We start from the raw sequence: 24554 nt of genomic DNA on the forward strand, positions 1-24554 counted from the left end.
TGTGGTACACGCACACAGGCTTGCCAGGGGGTTTGCCCACATTTTAACACTTCGGTTTTTCTCTTCTCTATGCACCGTCCTTCCTGTAAGTGACACCCTCAAACCCACAGGCACACTTGAGCAATGACATCAGTTGTGGATACCATGAGAGTCACCTCCCAAACACCACGAAGGGAAGGGCTTATTGACACACAATTATCATATTCATCTGATCCTGGGCAAATGTCAATGTTTGTTCATTGAAATTTGACTCCTCCACACTATAAGGAAAAAGAAATAGCTTCTCAACTTGTCTGTGTATCTGACTTTTATTATCGCCTCTTGGGACCCATGTCTGGAGTCCTCAGAAACTCACCTACAACCAAATATCACAAATCTTTGTAGGGATTTGATCATGCAGGGAACCATGAAAATGAGAGGGCCAGAGTCATTCATTCATTCACTCACTCATTCATTCATTCACTCACTCACTCACTCATTCATGCAGTCAGGTTTCCTGAGCACCTCCCTTGTCTGAGCCTGGCACCAAGAACTCCAGAGACAGCTGTGGCGTTGCGCTAGGCACACAGCCTGTGAAATCAGGCAGCCGTGGAGCTGAATCCCAGCTTCGCTTTCAACGAGCTTCGTGACACTGAAGGTTTTTTTGCTCGGTGTTAAATCTCAGTTTTAAGTCTTTGTTTTCTCCTTCCTTGCTAAACCAGCGAGGGATGAAAGCACCTCCTTCCCAATGCTATGGCGAGGACTCAATGAGATCATGTAGTAAAGCTCGGCTCTCGGCCACTGCTGTGCCTGATCCAGGGGTGACCACCAAGTCTGGGAACAGAGGCGAATGCATAATAGCGTGTTGACATCTCATTGCGATACATAATGAAATGATATTGTCTATGTTTCCAGGCTTTATGGCCACCCTATGTCTACCCTGCCTTTGACCAGTTTTCAGCCTAGCCCTGTGGTTATTTATCAAAGAGTGGTCCCTGGACCAGCATCACCATTCTCATCACCTGGAAACCTGTTAGAATTGCACCTATTCAGACCTTCTGAATCAGAAACTCTAGGGGTAGGGCCAGTCTGTTTTAACAAGACTTCCAGGTGATTCCAATGCACATCCAAGTTTGTGAACCACCAACCGAGGGAAAATAACACACATGTAAACAATTACAATACAGGTGGGCTTCCCTAAAGGGATGATGTCATGGGCAGAGTTTTAAAAGGAAAGCAAGTATTCACAGGTGGCCACAAGCCCTGTGAGAGGAGAGATTAGCAGTTGCAAAGGCTGGGAGGCACGAACGGAGGTGTGTTTTGAGGGAGCCACAAATGATCTGGTCTGGCAAACTGGAGCGTATGGGAGGTGAAGTCAGAGGAGAAAGGTAGGAAACCAGATTATGAAGCCCTTTGAAGTGCCTGAGTAAGGAATTTAGATTTTATCCTGTAAAATCTGGATGGAAGCATGAAAGGTGTTTTTTTTTTCCCTCTAGGGGTGGGGAGGGGCAGAGAGAGAGGGGGACTGAGGATCCAAAATGGGCTCTGTGCTGACAGGAAACAGCCCAATGCAAGGCTTGAATTCACGAACCGTGAGATCATGACCTGAGCCAAAGTCAGACGCTTAACTGACTGAGCCACCCAGGCCCCGAAGCATGAAAGGTTTTTCATGCAGAACACTGTGACCAAATCTGCATTGTAGCAAACAAGCACTCGTGCAGCAGTATGGCCTGGAGGCAGGAAGATCAGTCCGGAAACTGCTAGAATGATCTCGGTGAGAGCCCATGTGGGCATGAACTCGGGCTGTGGCCACCGGGTGAAAGATTTAGGAGGAGAATTGCCAGGCAGTGGGGCTTAAGGCTGTCTTGGAGGGGTCTGCTCTGGTGGCGCTTCTTTATTTTTTTTTTTTTAAGTTTATTTATTTTGAGACAGAGAGAGCTCAAGCAGGGGAGCGGCAGAAAGAGGTGGGGAGAGAATCCCAGGCAGGCTCCCCGCGGTCAGCGCAGAGCCCCACACAGGGCTCGAACTCACTAACCATGAGATCATGACCTGAGCTAAAATCAAGAGTCAGTCAGTCACTTAAGCAACTGAGCCACCCAGGTGCCCCTCTGGTCACGCTTCTGAGACAGATGGAACTGGCGTTGGCGAGGAAACGGTGATGAGCTCAGGATGCTCCGGGATGGTAGCCGGAGCAGGAGTTAAGGATGCCTGTGTTGTTGACCTCCCGACATTTCCCATTCATTTATTCCAGCAAAGATCTCGGGTTCCTATCACACTCCAGCAAGGTTCTAGGACACGAGAATCTGCTCTCAGAGCTGACACGGCAGTGGGGAACACCACCGACAGATAAGTAAACACATACAGAATCGACAAACTTCCAGGTAGTGGCGGCCAGTGTGAAGAAAAGTAAGAGGGTCTGAGAGTGCCTGGCTGGTTCAGTCTGCCCAGCATGAGACCCTTGAGATCAGAGTTGTGAGTCTGAGTCCCACTTTGGGCGCAAAGTTTACTTTAAAAAAAAAAAAAAGTGAGAGAATCTAAGGAAGAGCAGAGCAGGACGGCAGTGAGGTAGCGAGGAGAGGTCCCTCTGAGAAGATAACACTCGAGCTAAATGATACGTAGGGGCCAGATGCACAAAAACAGGAGGAAAGTGCTCCCAGGCAGAAGGAACAGCAGATGCAAAAGTCCTGAGGTAAGCATGAACTTGGCTTAATGAAGGAGAAGAAAGATACAAATCACTGTAACTGGCCAGTTATGGGAAACGTGGTCAGAAGGGGTCACGGCCAGGCCACAGCAGGTGGTAAGTGTTCAGGGATGGGTGGGCTGAGGCAATACAGGTGAAAGTACTTAGTAGATGGTCTAAGGCACCAGATCTACGTAAGGCGTATGACTATGGTTTCAGTATTCTTAACTGAAGCAGGGGCTTGGGGTCAATTTCAGGGAGAGAGAAGGCTGTAGAAGCCATGTCCTATATGAACAATTTCCAAAGCAGATACTTTGTCCATTTTGGTTTTTGTTTCAAAAAATGGTTAACAGCCAAGCTGATGTACAGGCTGTGGCTGGTCTCGAGGGAGGGTGGGCGCTCATGATAGATGAATGAAGATTTGGAAGGAGAGCAGGAGGGGGAAGAGGTGAGGAGGGCCCTCCCTCCCCTGACTGGGCAGGGGATGCCTCTGGCGGTGCCACGCCCCAACCGTCTGCACAGCCAGCCCCAGAGACTCCGAGGCCAGACCGGGCACAGGCCTGAGCATGCCAAGCCTCGCCCGTGGGACTGGGGCCAGCGCCCAGGGCCCAGCCTGCCTGGGAGATGCAGAGACCCAGGCCAAGGCAGAGGGAAAGGAGTCCGATTGGGTAGATGGGGACCAGCCCAGCCCAAAGAGCTGTCTTCTCCTTCCGCGGATGCACCTCCGGCTGCTGAGAGCACCGAGTAACCTGGCCCATGGAGGAGCGTGACCAAACCCCAGACAAAACCAGAGCACCGCCCATACGGCTGCCACCTCCGGGGTCACAAATGCTCCATCTAGGAGAGCAAGAGAGCCTGAGTCGGCCTTGCCACCACCACCCAGCGTGCGCTGGTCTGTGTGCCGCACTCACACCTTCCCTCCACCTGCTCCATCCACTTCCTGCCTCTTTCTGGCTTCCTTGTGCTTGGTCTCCCTCCATGGAGTCTTTTGTCCTGCAGGGAGATGTCTAAAGCAGCCGCTTTCCTTTACTTTTTTGAGCCATCCCTGGTCCCCAACACTCCCCCACCCATCCGCACCTGGAAGACATCCCACAATCAACACTAGGTCTCCCCGGCCAACAGAAACACACACGCACCCCATACCGTGCGGTGCGCACCCCCCCCACACACACCTAGCTTTCTCTGCCAGGCCTCCTGGCCATTCACAGACCCCAGCAAGGCCTTCAGTGCAAGAGTGGCCCCTTTAAGCATCTCCCCCCACCCTAGGAAGGCATCAGTGACCAAGAGAGCAGGCCCAACAGCCACACCAGGAAGAAACTCCATCTTACTCACTTGATGAAATACGCAGCTCCCTCCCGGGTAGAATCCATCTCCCAGCCTTTGGGCAGCCCTGTGAGGAGGCAAAACCACAACATGACCCTCTCGTTCTTCTCAGCCTCATACACCTGGTCTGCACTCAGGAGGGATGGGGCCAAGAGAATAAGGAAAATACAGACCAGCCAACAGGGCTCAAACCCACCTATTTCACCCTGTTTCGGTCCATCATCTGCATCGGTCTGTTTCTAGTAAATAAGAAGGGGGATGGCAGCTAAGTGACCAAATGGATCGCTACCTTACAGGGTTTGCTCATCCACTCGACAAGCTCTTTTTGAGCGTGAACTCTGGGCCAAGCCCTGCACTGGCCCCTGGGACACAGGAGTGCACACACACATGGTTCCCCTGGAAGGGTGCTCAGGGCCACCCCACAGTTGCCTCAAGTCACAGAAGCACGAGCCTGATCCAAGGGTGGGTCCCTCACCCCAGTCCTCACAGGTGATCAGACCAGGACTCAAGCCTCCACACCCCAGGCCAAGATCACTACCACCAGCTTCTGCTGCTTCTGGACAAGATGCTGAGAACTTAGGAAATCGGTCCCAGGAAAACAGAAAGACTTAAAAAAAATTTTTTTTTTATTGAACTATAATTGATGTATGACATTATTTTTATTTTTTATGTTTGTTTATTTTTGAGAGAGAGAGACAGAGTGTAAGCAGGGGAGGGGCAGAGAGAGAGGGAGACACAGAATCCGAAGCAGGCTCCAGGCTCTGAGCTGTCAGCACAGAGCCCGATGCGGGGCTTGAACTCACAGACCAGGAGATCATGACCTGAACCAAAGTTGGACGCTTAACCGATGGAGCCACCCAGGCGTCCCGACCTGTAACATTATTAGTTTCAGGTGGACAGGGTAATGATTTGTTATTTGGATACAGTGAGAAACAACCACCACAGGAAGCCTAGTTACTATTTGTCACCATATATAATAGTGACAACTTTTTTTTCTTGTGATGAGAACTTTTAGGATTTACTCTTGGCAAATTTGAAGTATGCACTAACTTCAATATTACTGACTATAGTCACGATGCTGTACATTATGTATTATTTTATAACTGGAAGTTTGTACCTCTTGACCTCCTCCACCCATCCGGCCCCCCACCAGCTCCGCCCCATCCAGCAACCACAGTTCTGTTATCGATGAGTTTTGTTTAGTTTGTTCATCTGTCTTGTTGTACAGATTCCACATAAAAGGGAAATAATGTAGTATTTGTCTTTGTCATTTCACACAGCTCTCTCCTGGTCACCCTTGCTGTCACTAATGGCAGGATTTCATTCTTTTTTATGGCTGAATAGTATTCTATCAGATATATATCCCGGATCTCTTTACCCATTCATCCATCAGTGGACACTTGGGTTGTTTCTACGTCATGATTATTGTTAATAATGCTGCAATCAACACAGGGGTGTGGATATCTCTTCGAATTGGTGCTTTTGTTTTCTTAGAATAAATACCTAGCGGTGGAATTGCCAGATCATACAGCGGTTCTGTTTTATCTTCTGAGGAAGCACCACACTGTTTTCCAGGGCAGCTATACACGTTTGCATTCCCACCAACAGTGCATGAGGGTTCCCTTTTCTCCACACCCTCGCCAATGCTTGTTCCATCCAGTATTTTTGATAACAGCCATTCTGACAGCTGTGCTGTAACATCTCGTTGTGGTTTTGATTGCCCTTCCCTGATGATCTTTTTATGTGTCTATTGGCCATCTATCCATCTTCTTTGGAAGGATGTCTATTCAGGTCCTCTGCCCCTTTTTTGATCAGAACGTGTTTTGTTCTGGGGTGTGTGTGGGGGGGATTGTTTTTGTTTTTGCCATTGAGTTATAGGAGTTCTTTATGTATTTTGTATATTAACCCCTTATCAGATAGATGATGTGCAAATATTTTCTCCCATTCTGTATGTCGCCATTTTGTGGGGGATTTCCTTTGCTGTGGAGTCCCATTTGTTAATTTTTGTCTCTGTTGCGCTTGCCTTTAGAGTCAGCTCCAAAAAAATCAGCACCAAGACCAGTGTCAAGGAGTTTGTTGTCTCCTAGGAGTTTTATGGCTTCAAGTCTTACATTCAAATCTTTCATCCATTTTGAGTTAATTTTTGTGTATGACATAAAATTGTGGTCTAGTTTCATTCTTTTGCATATAGCTGTCCAGTTTTCCCAACACCATTTATTTATTTATTTTTATTTTATTTTATTTATTTATTTTTTTTTACAAATAGTTTATTGTCAAATTAGTTTCTACATAACACTCAGTGCTCATCCCCAAAGTGCCCTCCTTCATGCCCATCCCCCCCTCCCCCCCACATCCATCAGTCCTCAGTTTTTGTCAGCATTCAAGAGTCTCTCATGGTTTGCCTCTCTCCCTTTCCCCCACCATTTCCGCCCTTCTTCTCCCCCTTGTTCCTCCGTCAAGTTCCTCCTAATCCTCCTATACGTGCAAACATATGGTATTTGTCCTTCTCTGCCTGACTTATTTTGCTCAGCATAACACCCTCAAGGTCCATCCATGTTGCTACACATGGCCAGATTTCATTGTTTCTCATTGCCATGTAGTATTCCATGGTATAGATAAACCACATCTTCTTGATCCATTCATCTGTTGATGGACACTTAGGCTCTTTCCATGTCTTAGCTATTGTGGAGAGTGCTGCTATGAACATTGGGGTACATGTGCTCCTATGCCTCAGCATTTCTGTATCCCTTGGGTAAATTCCTAGCAGTGCTATTGCTGGGTCATAAGGGAGTTCTATTGTTAGTTTCCTGAGGAACCTCCACACTGTTTTCCAGAGGGGCTGTACCAGTTTACATTCCCACCAACAGTGCAGGAGGGTGCCCATTTCTCCACATCCTCGCCAGCATCTAGAGTTCTCTGATTTGCTCATTTTAGCCACTCTGACTGGCGTGAGGTGGTATCTCAGTGTGGTTTTGATTTGTATTTCCCTGATGAGGAGCGATGCTGAGCATCGTTTCATGTGTCTGTTGGCCATCTGGATGTCCTCTTTGGAGAAGTGTCTGTTCATGTCTTCTGCCCATTTCTTCACTGGGTTGTTTGTTTTTCGGGTGTGTAGTTTGGTGAGTTCCTTATAGATTCTGGATATTAACCCTTTATCTGATATGTCATTTGCAACTATCTTTTCCCATTCCGTTGGTTGCCTATTAATTTTCTGGGTTGTTTCCTTGGCTGTGCAGAAGCTTTTAATCTTGATGAGGTCCCAACAGTTTATTTTTGCTCTCGATTCCCTTGCTTTTGGGGATGTGTCAAGTAAGAAGTTGCTGCGGTGGAGGTCAAGGAGGCTGTTTCCTGCTTTCTCCTCTAGGGTGTTGATAGTTTCCTGTCTCACGTTCAGGTCCTTTATCCATTTTGAGTTTATTTTTGTGCATGGTGTGAGAAAATGATCTAGTTTCATTCTTCTGCATGTTGCTGTCCAGTTCTCCCAACACCATCTGTTAAAAAGGCTGTCTTTTTTCCATTGGATATTCTTTCCTGCTTTGTCAAAGATCAGTTGGCTGTATACTTTTGGGTCCACTTCTGAGTTCTCAATTCTGTTCCATTGGTCTATGGGTCTGTTTTTGTGCCAATACCATACTGTCTTGAGGATGACAGCTTTGTAGTAGAGGCTGAAGTCTGGGATGGTGATACCTCCTGTTTTGGTTTTATTTTTCAGTATTACTTTCGCTATTCGGGGTCTTTTGTGGTTCCATACAAATTTTTGGATAGTTTGTTCTAGTTTTGAGAAGTATGCTGGTGCAATTTTGATTGGAATTGCATTGAATGTGTAGAGTGCTTTAGGTAGTAATGACATCTTAACTATATTTATTCTTCCTATCCATGAGCATGGAATGTTTTTCCATTTCTTTGTGTCTTCTTCAATTTCCTTCATAAGTTTTCTATAGTTTTCATCATACAGATCTCTTGTATCCTTGGTTAGGTTTATTCCGAGGTATTTTATGGTTTTTTGTGCAATTGTGAAGGGGATCAGTTTCTCGATTTCTCTTTCTGTTGCTTCATTGTTGGTGTATAAAAATGCAACCGATTTCTGTACGTTGATTTTGTACCCTGCAACTTGGCTGAATTCTTGGATCAGTTCTAGTAGGCTTCTGGTTGAGTCTGTCGGGTTTTCGATGTAGAGTATCATGTCATCTGCGAAGAGTGAAAGTTTGACTTCCTCTTTGCCAATTCTGATGCCTTTGATTTCCTTTTGTTGTCTGATGGCTGATGCTAGGACTTCCAGCACTATGTTAAACAACAGTGGTGAGAGTGGACATCCCTGTCGTTTCCCAACACCATTTAAAGAGACTGTCCTGGGGCTCCTGGGTGGCTCAGTCGGTTAAGTGTCTGACTTCGGCTCAGGTCATGATCTTATGGCTCATGAGTTCAAGCCCTGCATCGGGCTCTGCAGTGGCAGTGCAGGGATTTTCTCTTTCTCTCTCTCTCTCTGCCCCTCCCCCACTTGCTCTCTCTCTTTTAATAAATAAATAAACTTTAAAAAAAACTTTAAAGAGAACTTCCTTTCTCTATTTTATATTCTTGTCTCATTTGTCATAAATTAATTGACCATGTATACGTAGGCTTATTTCTGGGCATCTCTGAAATAAATACCATTTGATCATGGTAAATGATACTATTAACTAATGTATTGTTGAAGGCAGTTTGCTAATATTTTGTTGAGAAGTTTCACAACTATGTTCATCAGGAATATTGGCCCATAATTTTCTTTTTGCGTGGTGTCCTTGTCTGGTTTTGGTATGAGGGTCATCCTGGCCTCATAAAATGAGTTTGGAAGCACTCCCTCCTCTTCAATTTTTTTAGAAGAGGTTGAGAAAGATAGGTATTTAAATCTTCTTTGAATGTTTGGTAGAACTTACCAGTGAAGCCATCTGGTCCTGGGCTTTTGTTTGTTGGGAGGTTTTTGATTAGTGATTCAATTTCTTTACCAGTAAAGTCTATTCACATTTACTATTTCTCCATGATTCAGCCTCAGAAGATGGCATGTTTCTAGAAATGGATCCATTTCTTCTAGGTTGTGTAATTTATTAGCATATGATTGTTCATAGCAGTGTCTTATGATCCTTTGTATTTCTGTGGTGTCCCTTGTAACTTCTCTTTCATTTCTGATTTTATTTCTTTGGGCCCTTTCTCTCTTTTTCTTGGTAAGTCTAGCTAAAAGCTTATCAATTTTCTTTTAAAAGAGCCAGCTCTTAGTTCATCTTTTCTATTGTCTTTTGCAGTCTCCATTCCATTTATTTCCACCCTGAGCTTTGTCATTTCCTTCCTTCTACTAACCATGGGCTTTGCTTCTTGTTCTTTTTCTAGTTCCTTTAGGTGTAAAGTTGGTTTGGATATTTGAGATTTTCTTGTTTCTTGAGATAGACCCATATTGCTATGAACTTTCTTCTTGGAGCTGTTTTTGCTGCATCCCATAGATTTTGGTATGTCGTATTTCTGTTTTTATTTCTCTCCAGGTATTTTTTCATTTCTCCTTTGATTTTTTTGTTGACCCATTGGTTGGTTGGTAGCATATAGTGCCCATATATTTGTGATTTTTCTGGTGTTCTTGTAATTGACTTTTAGTTTCATACCATTGTGGTTTGAAAAGATGCTTGACAAGATTTCAGTCTTCTTAAATTTACTGATAGTTGTTTTTTGCCTTAAAATGTGATCTACTTTGGAGAATGTTCCATATGCACTTAAGAAGAACGCGTATTCTGGTCTGGGGTGGAATGTTATGTGTGTAATTATTAAGTTCATTCGATCTAATGTGTCATTTAAGGCTATTTAAGGTCCTTAATGCTTCTTTGTTGATTTTTCTGTCTGGTTTATCTATAGAAAAAAAATTTTAATAGCATCTCTGAAAAAAAAAAAATCCACAGACATGCTCAGAGCGGAGAATCACAGGCTTACAGAGTGAGCAAAAACTGAATAGATGTAGAAGCTGACCACAGCTCGGAGTTGCCCAGGCGATCCCTGCAGGTGGCCCTAAGAGTTGGCTCTATTAGCACTCTATCTCCCAAGAGTGCTCTATTATGTACTGTTTCATCCTACCTGTGCCCCCCACCAAAGCATCCTGCCTCCCTGGCAAACAGGATACCCCCACCCCAAGGCAGAGGAGGGGTCTTTTGAGAAACTCAAGGAAAACCACTGTCCGAGGTGGAGACAGGCAGGGCATCAGTGGAGATCATTTCTTTTGGGCATGCAAGAGCCCTGTGGCTGTAAAATGGGCGTGGGTTCTCTTAACAGATAAGCACTGCCATCAGTCTGGTCAGACCAAACACCTGCCTTGTGTATGAGGTTTTATAAAAATGGCTATTTGCTCTCTGTCTGAATCTCTCCCACCATATTATCAGCTGCCTCAAGGCACAACCTGGTGATGATCAGAGCCTAGATTCTACAGAGCAGCGGGGCCAGTTTGTATCATTCATTTTACTCACCTCTATCTCTCAAGGGTCTATATTACCATGGTTGCTGTTGATGGTGATGCTGCTGCTTCAATGCACTGGGGAAGCCAATGAACCCCATTCCCCTCCCAGGGCTTGGTCCATAGAAATAATAACACCAGCTACCACTTAGTGCTTCCTTCCTCTCAGCTACACACTTGACCACTGTTAGCACACTTAATTTGCACAAAAGCAGTATCTAATAGGCATTGGCTTGAACATTTTTATAGATGAGAAAACTGAGGCCCAGAGAGGTTAATCAACTTGCTTAAGGTCACACAGGAAGTGTCTGGGCCAGGATGTGAGTCTGGTCTCTACTGCCTCCAAAGCTGACATTCTTTCCTCTGTGCTGCTCCATAAATGCTGCTTGTTCCCCTCTGTCCCTTTGGGAGGACGTTCCCATTTGGAAGGGTGTGGGTTGGCAGTCTCCCCAAGTAGAGGGATCCCCATTGGGTCAGAATCATAAATAATCCTGCCACTGTGATGTGCCTGGGAAGGAGGCCAGCGTGGATTATGTCCCCTGCCTTTTCCAGCAACTTCCCTCCACACTGCCCTCTCTGCCCGGGCAACACCAAGAAGTGCTTATATTCCTGTCCAGGCGGAGTGCCCGCTGAGGCAGCTGCCCTCCCAGCGAGCTTCAGGGACATCTTAACCCCTTCCCGTCCTTGGACAACCAGTTGGCCACAGCCCCAAATGAAGTAATTGGCTCATGGGCTTTTATTTGTCTTCTAGTCCTACCTAGGTCATAGTGAGATACTTGGAATCGAATCTTAAACATGGACAGCAGCAAAAACAGCAACCCAGAAGGACATAGCCTGACCTTGGGGTTAGAGGGCCTCACTTCATGTCAGAAATAAAAACAGTGACCATAACAATAGTCATCACCTCCATGACGGTGATTCTCTCGGGTAGCTTTGCTCCAATTTTTGGAGGTTCATGGTTCTATCCCTATTTTACAAATGAAGAAGAGCCAAGTCTCGGAAGATTTAAGCCCCGGGCTCAAGACCACACTAAGAGAAAGTAGAGTCAAGATTTGAGCTCAGGTCTCTCTGCCTCTAGAACTTAATCCTGACACAGCTTTGCTTAGTAGCTGAGTGGCCTTGAGCCAGGTACATCCTCTCTGCTCTTCAATTTCCCTACCCTTAAAAGAAGGAGTTGGGCTCCAGGGTCCCTGAAGTCCCTTCCAGCTCTAACAACACAACGATCCTAACCCAGAATCTAAAAGAAAGTAGGCTCTGGGCAGGCCAACGCCTTCCCTCGAAGTGTCCAGCAGTGCTGGTTGTGTCCCACGAATGACCCAAACTCCTATAGCTACATGACGTGCAGTCAGGGGAAGGGCCGGAAGGCCAGTGGGGGTAGGTTGGTGGTGGCATTCTGAAGAGGAAGATTGCTCGTCCCCTTGAAGGACCCCAGCCGTTCTTATTCTTGGTGTCTCTGCCTCCCCAGTTTAAACTGAAACCCTGCCTGTACGTGTGCCCACTTTCCCACTGGCCTGGGATAGCAAGGGAGTCTGTTCCATAGTAAGCAATCAGTGTGGGGCCCTGTCCCCTTTTCTTTCATGTCCACCAGCCCCCCCCCCCATGTGAAAGTATTCCTACTAGCCATGCAGGGCTATGTAAATTAATTCAAACGTAAAGTTCAGTCCCTCAGCCACACTAATCACATTGCAATTGCTTGGCCACATGTGATTGAAGGTGACTCTGTTGGGGCAGCACAGAGAAAGAACATTTCCATCATGGCACACGGTTCCATGGTACAGCATGGGGTGGGGCTGGGATTCTGCCTAACTCAGGTGCTCCGAGGATGGAGAGGGCTTTCTGACCGGGCTGGGGGATGACTGAAAAGTCAGATCTGTGCTCTCAAAGGTCTGTCCCATATACTAATTATAGAGCTTGAAACTCAGGAAGACCTCAAGGTGAGCATCAACCCTCCTGCACCCTCCCCAGACGTGGTCCGAATGCTAAGCTGAATCCATCCATGCAGCAAAGAAAAAGAATCAAAGTCAGGGCAGGGGATCTATAATGCTGCCTCAGGCCATCGCGTTCTCCTCAATTGCAAAGGCGGGGACAGCCAAGCTCCTTACCTGGGCTGGAGGAGTGTCCGCTCTGGATGGGCGATTCCGTACCAGGGTGCACCCAGCTGGTTGACTTCTCCTCATCGCTACAGAAGACCAATAAAAAAGTGTCAGCTATGAGAGAGGCTTCCCGGAGGAGGACCCGCCTCTCCAAGTTCACCCCAACACTGACTGTCCGATCCCAGACACCTGAGATGGACGAATCCATACAACCATTCATTCATTCACACACACAAAGCATTTATGGAGAAGATGCTGAGGATTCAGAAATAAGTAATATCAGACCCTGCCCTCAAAGAATTTATAACCCACTGGGGAAACACACATATAAAAAAAATAGTTGCAATATAATGTGATAGGAAGTATATCCTATCCCTATCACAGCTACACACAGAGAGCTTTATCCCATCACAGAGGAGGAAGTGCTAACCAGGATGAAATTAAGGAAGGGGAACAGCGTGAAGCCTGCACTAAAGAGACGACATTTGGGGTGATGGGTGAGGTCTCTGGGGAGAAGAGTGGAGGTCCTTAACTGGTGACTTCCCAACGGATACAAAAGGAGGGGGCTAGGTGAACCCAGAGTCCTTGGGTGTCTCAGCACTAAATATTTTCATTTACAACAGCCCCTCACATTAGGAATATTACAGATGATGAATCTGAGGTTCAGAGAAGTTAAGTGACTTGCCCCAAATCATACAATCAATAAGTGATAAGGCCAGGATTCTAATGTCTTCCTCCTGGCAAGGTGGGCTCCCCAAGAGTGCAGATCCTCTGGGTCTAGATCGGAAGGCAGAGGAACCCATCAACATTTCCCAACCCCCACAAACCAAATGATATTCATTTTTCCAGAGCCAGATGTGACCCACATGAGGCACCGGGCTTTCTTGGCCAAGGCCACGTGGAGGAGAGGAGTCTGTATCATCTGTATCACCTGGGCTTTAGGGTGGGTCCTTGGGGCCCAGGACAGGACCCCACTCGCTGCTTTTAAAGCATCCTTAACACTTTAATTAATATAATAAATCCCACTAAGAAGGGTTCCACTAGGGGCGCCTGGGTGGCTTAGTCGGTTAAGCGTCCGACTTTCGCTTAGGTCATGATCTCGCAGTTCGTGGGTTCGAGCCCCGCGTCGGGCTCTGTGCTGACTGCCAGCTCAGAGCCTGGAGCCTGTTTCTGAGTCTGTGTCTCCCTCTCTCTCTGACCCTCCCCTGCTCATGCTGTCTCTCTCTCTCTCTCTCCTAGAAATAAATAAAAATATTAAAAAAAAAAAGAGTTCCACTAAACTTTTATTAAAGATGTACAATGCTGGACATATTTAAAGTGTACAACGTAAAGTTTTGACATATGTATATACCTGTGAAACTATCACCAAAATCGAGATGTGAACCCCCCAAGTTTTCTTTGTGCCCCCTTATAATTCCTCTCTCCTACCCTGTCAGCTCTTTCCACCTGCACTCTCCCCCCAACAACAAATCTGCTTCCTGCTACTAGAGATTAGTTTGCATTTTCTAGAGCTTCTAGAATTTTATATAAATGGAATCATGCAAGCTAGACTTCTTTGACTTCTTCCTTATTTTCTTCCTCCTTCTAGTTTTCCTTCTCTCCCCTTCTTCCCTCCCCGTGGTAGCATGTGTTAATAGTTGATTCCACTTCATTATTGAGTAGCATTCCATTACAGAATAGATCACAGTGTGTCCATCTGCTCACCTGGTAATGGACATTCAGGGTGTTTTCCGGTTGGGCCATTAGAAATAAAGCTACGAACATCGGTGTCTAAGTCTTTGTGAGGACACATGCTTTCTTTTTCACTTGACTCCACTAACATTTCTCTAAGTTTGGACACCTGCTTCAGGAGGGCATTTCCCAGCGGACTCACCCCTCCGATGAGGAGAGAAGAAACAAGGTCACAGTTCTGGTGCCCCCAGGACCTTCGAGCCATTATGCACACTCAGGAGTGCCCTGCGATGCGGGCTTTGGTCCTGGGAGGCCGTGGGAGAGGAAGCCCAGGAAGGGGAAAGGCAGCCTGTGTGAATGTTAGGTGTGCAGGGAAACTCATGCCCTTACACTTCCTCTTCGGCCACCCGCACACTTTCTGGCCTCGATTCCTCTTTTCTCAAATCATCATTCCCTCAGACGACAGGACATCATGGACAATCCCAGGGTCACAGAGGTGGACACAGCCCCACAACCTCAATGTCTTCCCCCTCTCTTTCTTCTTGTATTGTGCTCCCCTTGCCAGCTCCTGGCCTGGAACGATGCAGTCACAGGCTGCCTCCACCCCTGGATTTGGGCTGACAGGGGACTGTAAAACTGGGAGGACCGATGTCACTGCAAACCCACAGTCCCCAAGCTTAGCTGGTCCCTAAGTGCCATCTAGAATCTTCTTCAGGGGCCCCAGCCAGTTGCCATTTGCAGAGCGTCCTAAAGCTTCCCCATCAACCTCAGTTCCCTCACTGCCTCTCCTTCCCTCCCCCCTCCCCATTCTCAATGGATAATCTTATCATTTACTTCAAGAAAAACTAAAAACCATCAGGCAGGAGCTTCGTCAATACGCAGAGCCAGCCACCCCCAAAAGTACCCATATCTCCACCTTAATACTTGTCTCTAGAGGTGCCTGGGTGGCTCAGTCAGTTAGGCGTCCAACTTTGGCTCACGTTATCATCTCATGGTCTCTGGGTTCGAGCCCCACATCAGGCTCTATGCTGACAGCCAAGAGCCTGCTTCAGATTCTGTGTCTCCCTCTTTCTCTGCCCCTCCCCCTGCCTCCCTCTCTCAAAAATAAATACTTTAAAAAATTTAAGAAAATACTTGTCTCTACATTAGGGAGGAAGTGGTCTTCCTCCATTTAAGGCTAATCCCTCTGCCTGCATTATAGTCCCCATCACCTCCTGTCTTTTCTGGAACTTTATTCTATTGAGCATCGCAGGCTTATATCTTCAACTTCTCTCTCCCTCTCGGGTCATCATCTGCTTGGCCGCACTCTGGTCTTTGTCTTCTGGTCTGAACCCTCTGCCTCCCTCTCAATGCCACCTGCCCTTCTATTCTTACTGACACAGGATCCTTTTGGAAACGGGTCCCTTCTAGCTATCCCCATTTCCTGGTCTACCTCTCATCCATCCTTTGCAATCTGGTTTCTGTCCTCAGTCCTTCCCTGAAACCACTTTTCCTAGAAGTCATTACAGACCTGCCTGGTTCCAAAATCCAGTAGCTACTTTCCAGTTTTAAGCTCATTTGGCCTTTCCACTCTTGACCATTCCTTCCTCCTACCATGCTTCTCCTCCTCCTTCTAGGGGAGTGCCCTTCCCTGGCTACCATCTGCAATCCCCAGCCTCTCTTCCTCTCTCCTTTCCTTCTACGCTGCCTGGGTACGCCCATCTTCTTGGTCACACATTTCTGGATGGTTCCACCCCAATGCAATGCCTCCCAGGACTTCTTCTCCAGCCCAGGCTGCTCTCTGTACACCCATTTGCCTGTCAGACATCACCTCCTGAAGGTCCCGTGGGGACTTCAAATTCAATACTTTCACCTGAACCTGTACACCCCCTAAAATCCATTCCTTGTCCCATACTCCTGACCTCTGTCACACTCAAGTTAAAATCTCTGAAATTTGGGGTGCCTGGGTGGCTTAGTCGGTTAAGCGTCCGACTTTCGCTTAGGTCATGATCTCGCGGTTCGTGGGTTCGAGCCCTGCGTCGGGCTCTGTGCTGACTGCCAGCTCAGAGCCTGGAGCCTGTTTCAGAGTCTGTCACTCCCTCTCTCTCTGACCCACCCCTGCTCACGCTGTCTCTCTCTCTCTCTCCTAGAAATAAATAAAACATTAAAAAAAATTAAAATTCTTTCCAAAAAATCTAATAAAAAAAATAAAATAAAATCTCTGAAATTCATCTTTGATGTTTCCTTTTCCCTTTCTTCCCCAACAGTCAGGTGGTAAACGAACACCCTCCTAAAGATTTCTCCTATCTCCCTCCCTCTAAGCTCACCACCTACATCCAGGCCTCATCAGCTGTCTTCTGCACTTCGGCAGTCACCCCTGACTGCTCTCCAAACCCCAAGTTTCTCCCCCTACATCCCCGTTCAAGGGGATCTCAAGTCATCATCTGCCCACACAGCTGCTGGAGGGATCCTTCCAAAGCCCAGGTCTAAGTGTGTCAATCCTCTTAAAAATCTCCTTTGGGGGGTGCCTGGCTGACTCAGTCATAAGAACATGTGACTCTTGATCTCAGGGTCATGAGTTCGAGCCCCATGTTTGGTGTAGAGGTAACGTAAATAAAACAAATAAAAATAAAAGGGTATCTGGGTGGCTCGGTTGGTTAAGCATCCAGCTTTGGCTCAGGTCATGATCTCATGGTTCATGGATTTGTTCCCTGTGTCGGGCTCTGTGCTGACAGCTCAGAGCCTGGAGACTGCTTCGGATTCTCTCCCTTTCTCTCTGCCTCTCTCCCACGTGCTCTCTCTCTCTCTCTCAAAAGTAAATAAACATTTAAGAAAACAATAAAAATAAAAATCTCCTTTGGTTTCTAACCACCTGCAGGACCAAGTTCAAATCCCTTAGCCTAACACACAAGCTGTCTCCACAGCTGTCCTGCCTTCTTATTGGTCCTGGCCCCTCTTCTGCAGCCTCCACTCCATCTCCACTGACACCCTCAGAGTGTTCTAGACAACCTGTGCCCTGGCCCTCATCAGCTCCCTCCTTCCCACAGGCCTCTGCTTCAGGGTCCCTTCCTCCCTGGTCCTCTGCTCCAGAATCAGCTCAATTATTGCCTCCTCCACAAGGCTCTCCCTCCAGAAGACTCTCCCTCCACTCCCCAAAGAACGTCAGTTCTTTTTTCCTTGTGTTCCTGGACCATCATGCAAATACCTCTAGAATATATCCTATTATTTCCCAAGTATTTCTTTGTATTTTCTCCCTATCACCTTCAAGGAAAAACCTGTATCTTATTGGGTTGGTTTTTTTGTTGTTGTTGTTTTTTTTTAATCTCTAATGCCTAGCGGTGTGGCATACAAATAGTGGCTACTTGAATGTTCGTGGATTAAAGTCCAAGAGAAACTGGAAGTCACGCAAGAGTCTGGCAAGAAAGATGAGGAGAGCCAACTTAGCCACTTCACCTGAGGAGCTCCCGAAAATACAGGCGGAGGCCCCGTCCCAGATGTGACTCTCTGGAGGAAGGGCTCAGGAATCCTTTCCTCCATCCGTTCCTTGGGTGGACTCTAAATTGTCAGACCAAAGGGACTCCGGTTTTAATACCAGTGAAGTTCTGTTATTTAAGAATCTGACCCAGGGTCAAGAACTTGAGTGGAGTTAATTTCTAACATAATCTGTTTACAGCATCAATTATGATCATGGTGATGATAATTACAGAAGAAAGGCCTAAAGCAAAGCGTGGAAACGGAGAAGCAAGGAGAAAATCCGCCGGCTTCCTTGGGCTCCTATGAAGGCGGCTGGGTGCTGGGGTGGGGAAGCGGTGCGCTAGAGTCAGCGGGTACTGGGCTTCGTCTGAGCTCTGATTAACAAGTGGTTTTATCTCGAACAAGTACCCTCCATCTCTGTAGACCTCACTTCCTCATCTGAAAAATGACTGGGTTGCAGCCAAGGCTCCCTTTCAGCTCTCATGTTCTGTGAGTGGCTATCTTGAGGAAGAAAAAACCCATCATGTGTAGTAACGGTTCAGAATGCCGTGCTTCTAGACTTGCTACATTATCGGGAGATTTCTATCCTGGCAAAGAACGACTATAGCAGGACCAGGCCAAAGTCGCACCGGCGAGGCCACTCTGTTATAATGAGATTATGCCAGAGCCATTTTGGTTTATGAAATTAATATAACGGTACTAATATATTACTGAGAGCAGCAGAGGCTCCCTCCCTTTAAAGAATGCCAAATGCGCCGTGGGCATCTTCTCCTTCCCCTTGACCACACAGCCCCATAAAGGGAGCAGGAAGGGAGAGGGGCTGCCTTCCTGGCAACACGGAGCCCTGGGATGAGGGACCTCCAGGAGCTGATGGCAGAGGCAGGGTCTCCTGGGGTGATGTCACTGAGCCCAAGTGTTGTGCAGGAAAATCTGGGGTGTGGGCAAGAGAAAGAACATACCCCTGGCCCTTTCAGGGGACGGGCTGAAGGGAAAGATGGACCCACTGGGCACTGGGTCCAGTCATCCTTCTGGGGGTGCCTGCTGCCTCCCCTACCCCACCGGCCATGACTGGGGACTAGCCGCAAAGGCCAGCACCTGCCCTGCCGCGCCCTGCCCTTCCAGAGGAGGACATGCCCAGCCTTAGCTGGACTTTGACCCATTGAGGAAAAGGCGGGAGACACATTCAAACAGACAGTGATAAAACTTATTAGTCATGCCTGCCGTTCCAGCCCCCGCTTCCCCCTACCGCTCAGCCAGCCCCTTGCCCTGCCACCTTCAAGTTGGGCAACTCGAAATAAATAAATAAATAAATAAATAAATAAATAAATAAATAAATAAAGTGAATAAATAAATAAACAAATAAATAAAATAGCAAAATGAGAGAGATCAACGTACTTGATGAAGAAGATTCTCCCACCGCGGTCAACTCCGTAGGTCCACCGGCCGGGCAAGTCCAGCCAGTCAATCTCATCGGCCATCTCGGCGTCCAGAAGCCCCACTCGCTCTGGGCCCCCCGGGGCGCGCGGCCGGCGGGGGCGGGTTGGTGGGAGGGCTTCCTGCCCAGCAGCCCCCACTGTCCTCCAGCAGGCTGGAAGGGGGACGGGGATGGGGAGGGACCCCGCGGGGCGCCGGCCTCTCACTGAAGGCAGCTGGCCGCCGGCCGGCCGGGCAGCGGGGAGCAAGCGAGGCTTAACCCCGGCCGGGCCGGGCTCCCGCTCCAGCCGCCGCCTCCCCGCCCCGAGCCCGCTCCGGACGCCTATTCAACTTAACGCCGCGCGGCCAGCGCCGCAGGGGGTTCCGACGCTCCGTCGCCCGACTGCCGGCCGCCGCGCCGAGCGCTGTCCCCTCCCGCCCGCAGCCGCCCAAGGAGCAGGTTGCCGCGCGCGAGCGAGGGGTGTCGCCTCTCGCTCCCAGCTGCGAACCTGCACTTGAACCGCCGGCCGGCCGAGGGGAGGCGGGGCCGCGCCGCCGCCGCCGCCGCCGCCGCCGCCGCCGCCGCTGCCGCCGCTAAAGGTAATTCACACCCGGGAGGAGGATCGGCTGCAGCCGGCCAGGTCCCCAACCCCAGGCGCGGGGCTCGGGGAACCAGTTCTGCCGAAAGAGCTTTGAATGACGAACCTAGGGGACATGTCCGGCCACTGGACAGAAAAGGGCGAGTGGTCACACCTGGTTCTGCTTGGCGGGAGGGTTAGTGGAAGAGCAAAGGTCAAATGCAGGGAAGGGTGGCACGCACGGGTGTGGGCAGCTAGGGGCCCTGGATGTCAGCCGCATTAGTCAAGCTAGCTCTTATTTTGTTTCTGAGCACTTCCTCCAAGAAGCCTGCCATGACTAAGGAGAATCGGAGTGAGACCTTAGGAACACACTCAGAAAACAACAGCTTTTATGTCCCTTCCCCCTAACTTGCGCGACAAAAGGGAAAGGGAATGGAAAAAAGAAAAAAAAAAAAAGAGGACTGGAATGTGTTCTGTGCATAGAATGCAAGTTGCAAGCACTCAAAAGTGGTGTATCAAAAACAGTATTGCTGGAGCCATACTGTACCTTCTCTGTATCAGAGTCGGGTTTAGTGAGCTTTCCCAGCTTACTCCCGACCAGCCCCTGGGGCTCCGATTAGGGGCACAGCATTCCAATCCAGGTGTTAGACCCAAGGGAATCATTAGACAAAGAGAAAGACACCTGCCGTTAGAGGAAGCACTGTGTTTCATGGCAGCTGGCAGGTATGTGTGGAGTGAACATGCTTATTGCGAACATCCTAAGGGATTTGATCCCTGTTCCGCCTAGGAAATTGTGTCTGCCCATGTGTTACCTCCTCCAGGAAGCCATGCTTGACTCCACCCCGGACAGATTTTCATGTCCGTCCTCTGCCATGAGGCCTTATTAATAACCCTGTAGTGCAACTTATCACACTGTAATGCAATCCTTGATTTACTCATCTGCATGCACCATGGGGCAGGGGCTCATGCGTCTCCACAGTCCTAGCACCAACCAAGGGCACCTAATTAATGTTTGATGGATGATTGATACCGTCATAGCTAGGAGCGACTCTTAACTCTAACCACAGTCCTGTATTTTTGGACCTTATTTGGGGGTCTGCTCAGTATAGCCATCAGCCACATCGAGGTGTGTGTAGAGAGTGTTTTCTGGAAAAAGAAACAGAGAGTGAGCCTTCCCAGGTATCCCAGGGCTCAACCTGGAGGACATAATGTGTATACATCTGATAGATAGTGAAGATAGAAGGTGCCTCAGAGAACATCTAGTCCAATCCTGTTGTTTTAAATGTGGGAAACTGAGGAACTAAGAGGAGAAGAGGCTGATTAAGGTCACTGAGCGAGTGGTGGCAGAAAAGGATCTGCCCACCAATGTCCAGACCCGGACTCTGGCCATTACATCATTTTGCCCCCTACTCTGGAAATTCACTCTGCCAACATATGCACGTTGATTCCTGGATGCCAGGTCAATGCTGAGCCCATTCTACAGATGCAGAGGAGTAGCAGAACATGACACCCAACTTTGCCCTCCCTTCTCAGATCCTATGGATTTCTAGCTGAAAAGCTGCGTTGGAGAGCAAAACAGCTGCCCCCGAGAAGCACAGGTGGGGACCTGTGCCACTAACTTCCTGAATGGGGGAGGTCAGGAGGGTCAGAGATCAGACTCCCCTCCAACTTCAGTCCCCTGTCCCCAGCCCCTAGTCTTGTGAAACACCTGTAAGACTCGTCCTGCTGATCAAGCACAGAGCCACCTCCCCAGCCCCTGTGATATCGAAGGATCTGAACCACCAGAATTATTGCCAAGATGCCCCCAGGGAAAATACCAGCAGCCAGTGCACTCCCAGTCCAACCTGAGCAACCAGTAAGGGCAGCTGCTTGGGTTGAATGTGGGTGGAAATAGGGGATGAAATGACATATATTTGAAAACACGCATACTGCCACTGTCTTCTTTGAGGTGTAGGGGGCTCCTGTTAATTTTTTCACAAGATTTTTGCATTATTTATTTCCAATCTTCCCTGAGGTTCCTTAGAATCTTTACCTAGACACGAAAAGGGTGCTGGTGGAGATTTTGAATTTTTTTTACTCGTGTGAAATAAGCAGTTTTGAAAATACTTTTCCAATTGTGGTATATTGTCACCAGTGACTTTACATTGTAGATCTTGTTTATCAGTTGTGATCAGTATTAAAGCTGCTAAGACAGACATTTTATCAAAGGAGCTAAAAGTAATGCAGAAAAGGAGTAGAAAACTTAAATAAAAACAGCCCTTGTTTCAACAATTACCTGGAAGAGGGCAGGGGGGTTGACACGTTGAAATGAAAACCTTATCGGCCTTGTGGACGAGTTAAAAATTTACTTGTTTGTTTTCCCCTGCAGCAAACTTTATTTTACTTTTTTTTTTTTTAACATTTATTTTTGAGAGACACAGCATGAGCAGGGGAGGGGCAGAGAGAGAGAGAGACAGATAGACAAAATCTGAAGCAGGCTCCAGGCTCTGAGCCATCAACATAGAGCCCAATGTGGGGCCCGAACGCACCAACCGTGAGATCATGACCTGAGCCGAACCCAGACGCTCAACTGACTGAGCCACCCAGGAGCCCCTATTTTACTTTTTTAAAAGGCAACAAAGCATATGGATAAAAAATATCCATAATATTTAGAAATGACTCTGATCCTCTCATATATTTTGAGGCCTTAGATTCATCACATATATATATTATTATGCTTTTCATTTGTTACCGGTGGTAGGTTGAAAAACAGCCCCCCACAGCTGTCCAAGATAAATCCCTGGAATCTATGAATGTGACCTTATTTGAGGAAAAAAGGTCTTTGCAGATGTAATTAAGTTCAGGATCTTGAAGAGATTATCCTGATTACTCAGGTGGCCCCTAAATTCAATGACAAGCATCCTCGGTAGAAAGAGACAGGCAAGGGGAGCTTTGAAACAGACCAAAGGGGAGGAGGCAATGTGACCACGGAGGCAGGGATTGGGGTGATGTGGCCACAAGTCAAAAATATGGCCAGTCACCAGGAGCTGGAAGAGGCAAAGAAGGAATTCTCCCCCTGAGCCTCCAGCCACAGTATGGCCCAGCCGCCATCTTGATTTTGGAATTTGGGCCTCCAGAACTGTGAGAAAATATTTTTGGGTTGCTTTAAGCGCCCCCACCCCAGTTGTGGTGACTTGTTACAGCAGACCTCAGAAATTAATTCAGTTCTTGTAAGAAAGTCTTACTGAGGCCTCAAGAAAATGTCTATTATTCTGACTTCTCCAATATCTAATCTCCTTTCCTCTGTTAATAGCCCCCTGAGTTTTCTTTTGACATTGTCCCTTCTGCCACTCTCAGCCCATGGGGGTTGGATGGGCTGGCCTCACCCCCACACCAGCCCTGCTGGGGGGCACGGACTGGGGCAAGATGTGGCTCATTTGACTCTCTATTCCCCTGGCCATAGTGATTGGCTCAGGAAAGGACACATGACTCAGACCAAATCAATGAGATTTACTTTTTTTTTTTTTAAGTTTATTTATTTATTTTGAGAGGGGGTACAGGAGGGGCAGAGAGAGAGGGTTGGGGAGAATCCCAAGCAAGCTCCATGCTGTTGGCGCAGAGACTGATGCAGGCACTCAAACTCACAAACTGTGAGATCATGACCTGAGCAGAAACCAAGAGGTGGATGCTTAACCGACTGAGCCTCCCAGGTGCCCCAGTGAAATTTACTTTTTTAAAGGACCCCAAAATTCTTAGTTAGAAGCCCTTTTTCTCCCGGATTTGAAGCTGGCAGTGTCATTTGGAGCTCCTGGGATCTTCCTGTGGGAGAGGCCACTGAAGGGAAACCAAAACAGGAGAAAGTAGAGCCAGGGATGAAGAGAGCCCGGGTCCTCCTTACATCCCATGAGCCCTTGGACCCAGCTCACCAGAGGACGCGCTGCCCCGGGGTTTCAACCTGTAGGTGCCCTTCTTTGCTTCAGCCAGTTTGGACTGGGCTTCTGCCCCTAACAACCAAAAGTCCTGACCAATACAAAGGTCACCATGTCTCGTGTTTCTGCTCCTTTGGTGTAAACAATGTTTTTTTAGGGGAAAGCCAATGAGATAACCACCTGCATTTTTTGTGATGCCAAGAGCGAGAATGCTTCTCTTTCAAGAAAACCACACTTTTAGATTAAGAAAACATCGGAGTGATCATCTCATCTGAAGCCCGCATTTCCCTCCTAGAGAGACACAGGAAAACTCAGGAAGAAGCCAGAGTTGTGGCAATTTCACAGTAGAACTGGGACCACGACTCGGGTCTCCTGAAAACCTGATCCACAGAAAGCAAGGTGTCAAGACATTTACTTTATCATGTAAACATATTTGGCAAAAAGACCTACATAGTTACAAGAAGACTATGACAGATTCCTCCGCTCTATAAAGAATAACGACAATAGCACTTTTTTTGAATGCTGGTATTTAATAGTTATGTCCACCTGCAGGCGAGGTCATCTGCCCCTGCTGACTTTCTTTCAGGGACGAAGAAGCAAAGGAAAAGGCAAGGACCATCTCTGCAGGACTAGATACATGATGTGTAAATACACAAAGGCCTAGACAAACTAGTTGTTTATGTTATGCTTCTGTAAGGGTTTGGGGAGAGGAGGTTTTTATGATAAAAACTGCTCTACTAGTGCTGATACCCAGAGGATTAAAGCAGCCTGAGGTTCCCTGCAGCCGACTGCACTGAATTAGTTACTTCACAGGTATTTGCTGAGTACCTTCGGTGGGCCAGGTACTGTGCTAGCTACCAAGGATTTGGGAGTGAATAAAACAGAAAGTCCCTGCTGTCATAGAATTTGTGTTTAATAGATACATAGTCGCAGGTGATGATGAGTCATGGAGGGAAGTTGAGAGAGTAAAGGAGACAGGAATGCACAGGGAGC

General features: G+C 47.7%; 1 protein-coding gene across 8 annotated transcripts in view; it reads right to left on the bottom strand.

Moving 5' to 3' along the window:
- PLEKHA6 (pleckstrin homology domain containing A6) overlaps positions 1-20064 on the bottom strand; it is a 147483-nt gene extending 127419 nt beyond the window's left edge. For 3 of the 8 annotated variants that reach the window (XM_039227452.1, XM_039227453.1, XM_039227450.1), the window contains exons 1-3: positions 19058-20061; positions 12548-12624; positions 3992-4049 (exon numbers count right to left, since the gene is read on the bottom strand). In XM_039227452.1, coding sequence (XP_039083383.1) covers positions 3992-4049; positions 12548-12624; positions 19058-19140 — 218 coding nt within the window. In that variant the 5' untranslated portion in view covers positions 19141-20061. Of the gene's footprint in view, positions 1-3991; positions 4050-12547; positions 12625-19057 lie in introns of all 8 variants that reach the window. The other 5 variants (XM_039227451.1, XM_039227448.1, XM_039227454.1 and 2 more) reach the window with 3 other exon arrangements.
- Between the last annotated feature and the right edge of the window lie 4490 nt (positions 20065-24554).

This window comes from Hyaena hyaena, unplaced genomic scaffold (assembly GCF_003009895.1).
Source record: "Hyaena hyaena isolate Hyena2069 unplaced genomic scaffold, ASM300989v1 scaffold_28, whole genome shotgun sequence".
NCBI lineage: Eukaryota > Metazoa > Chordata > Mammalia > Carnivora > Hyaenidae > Hyaena > Hyaena hyaena.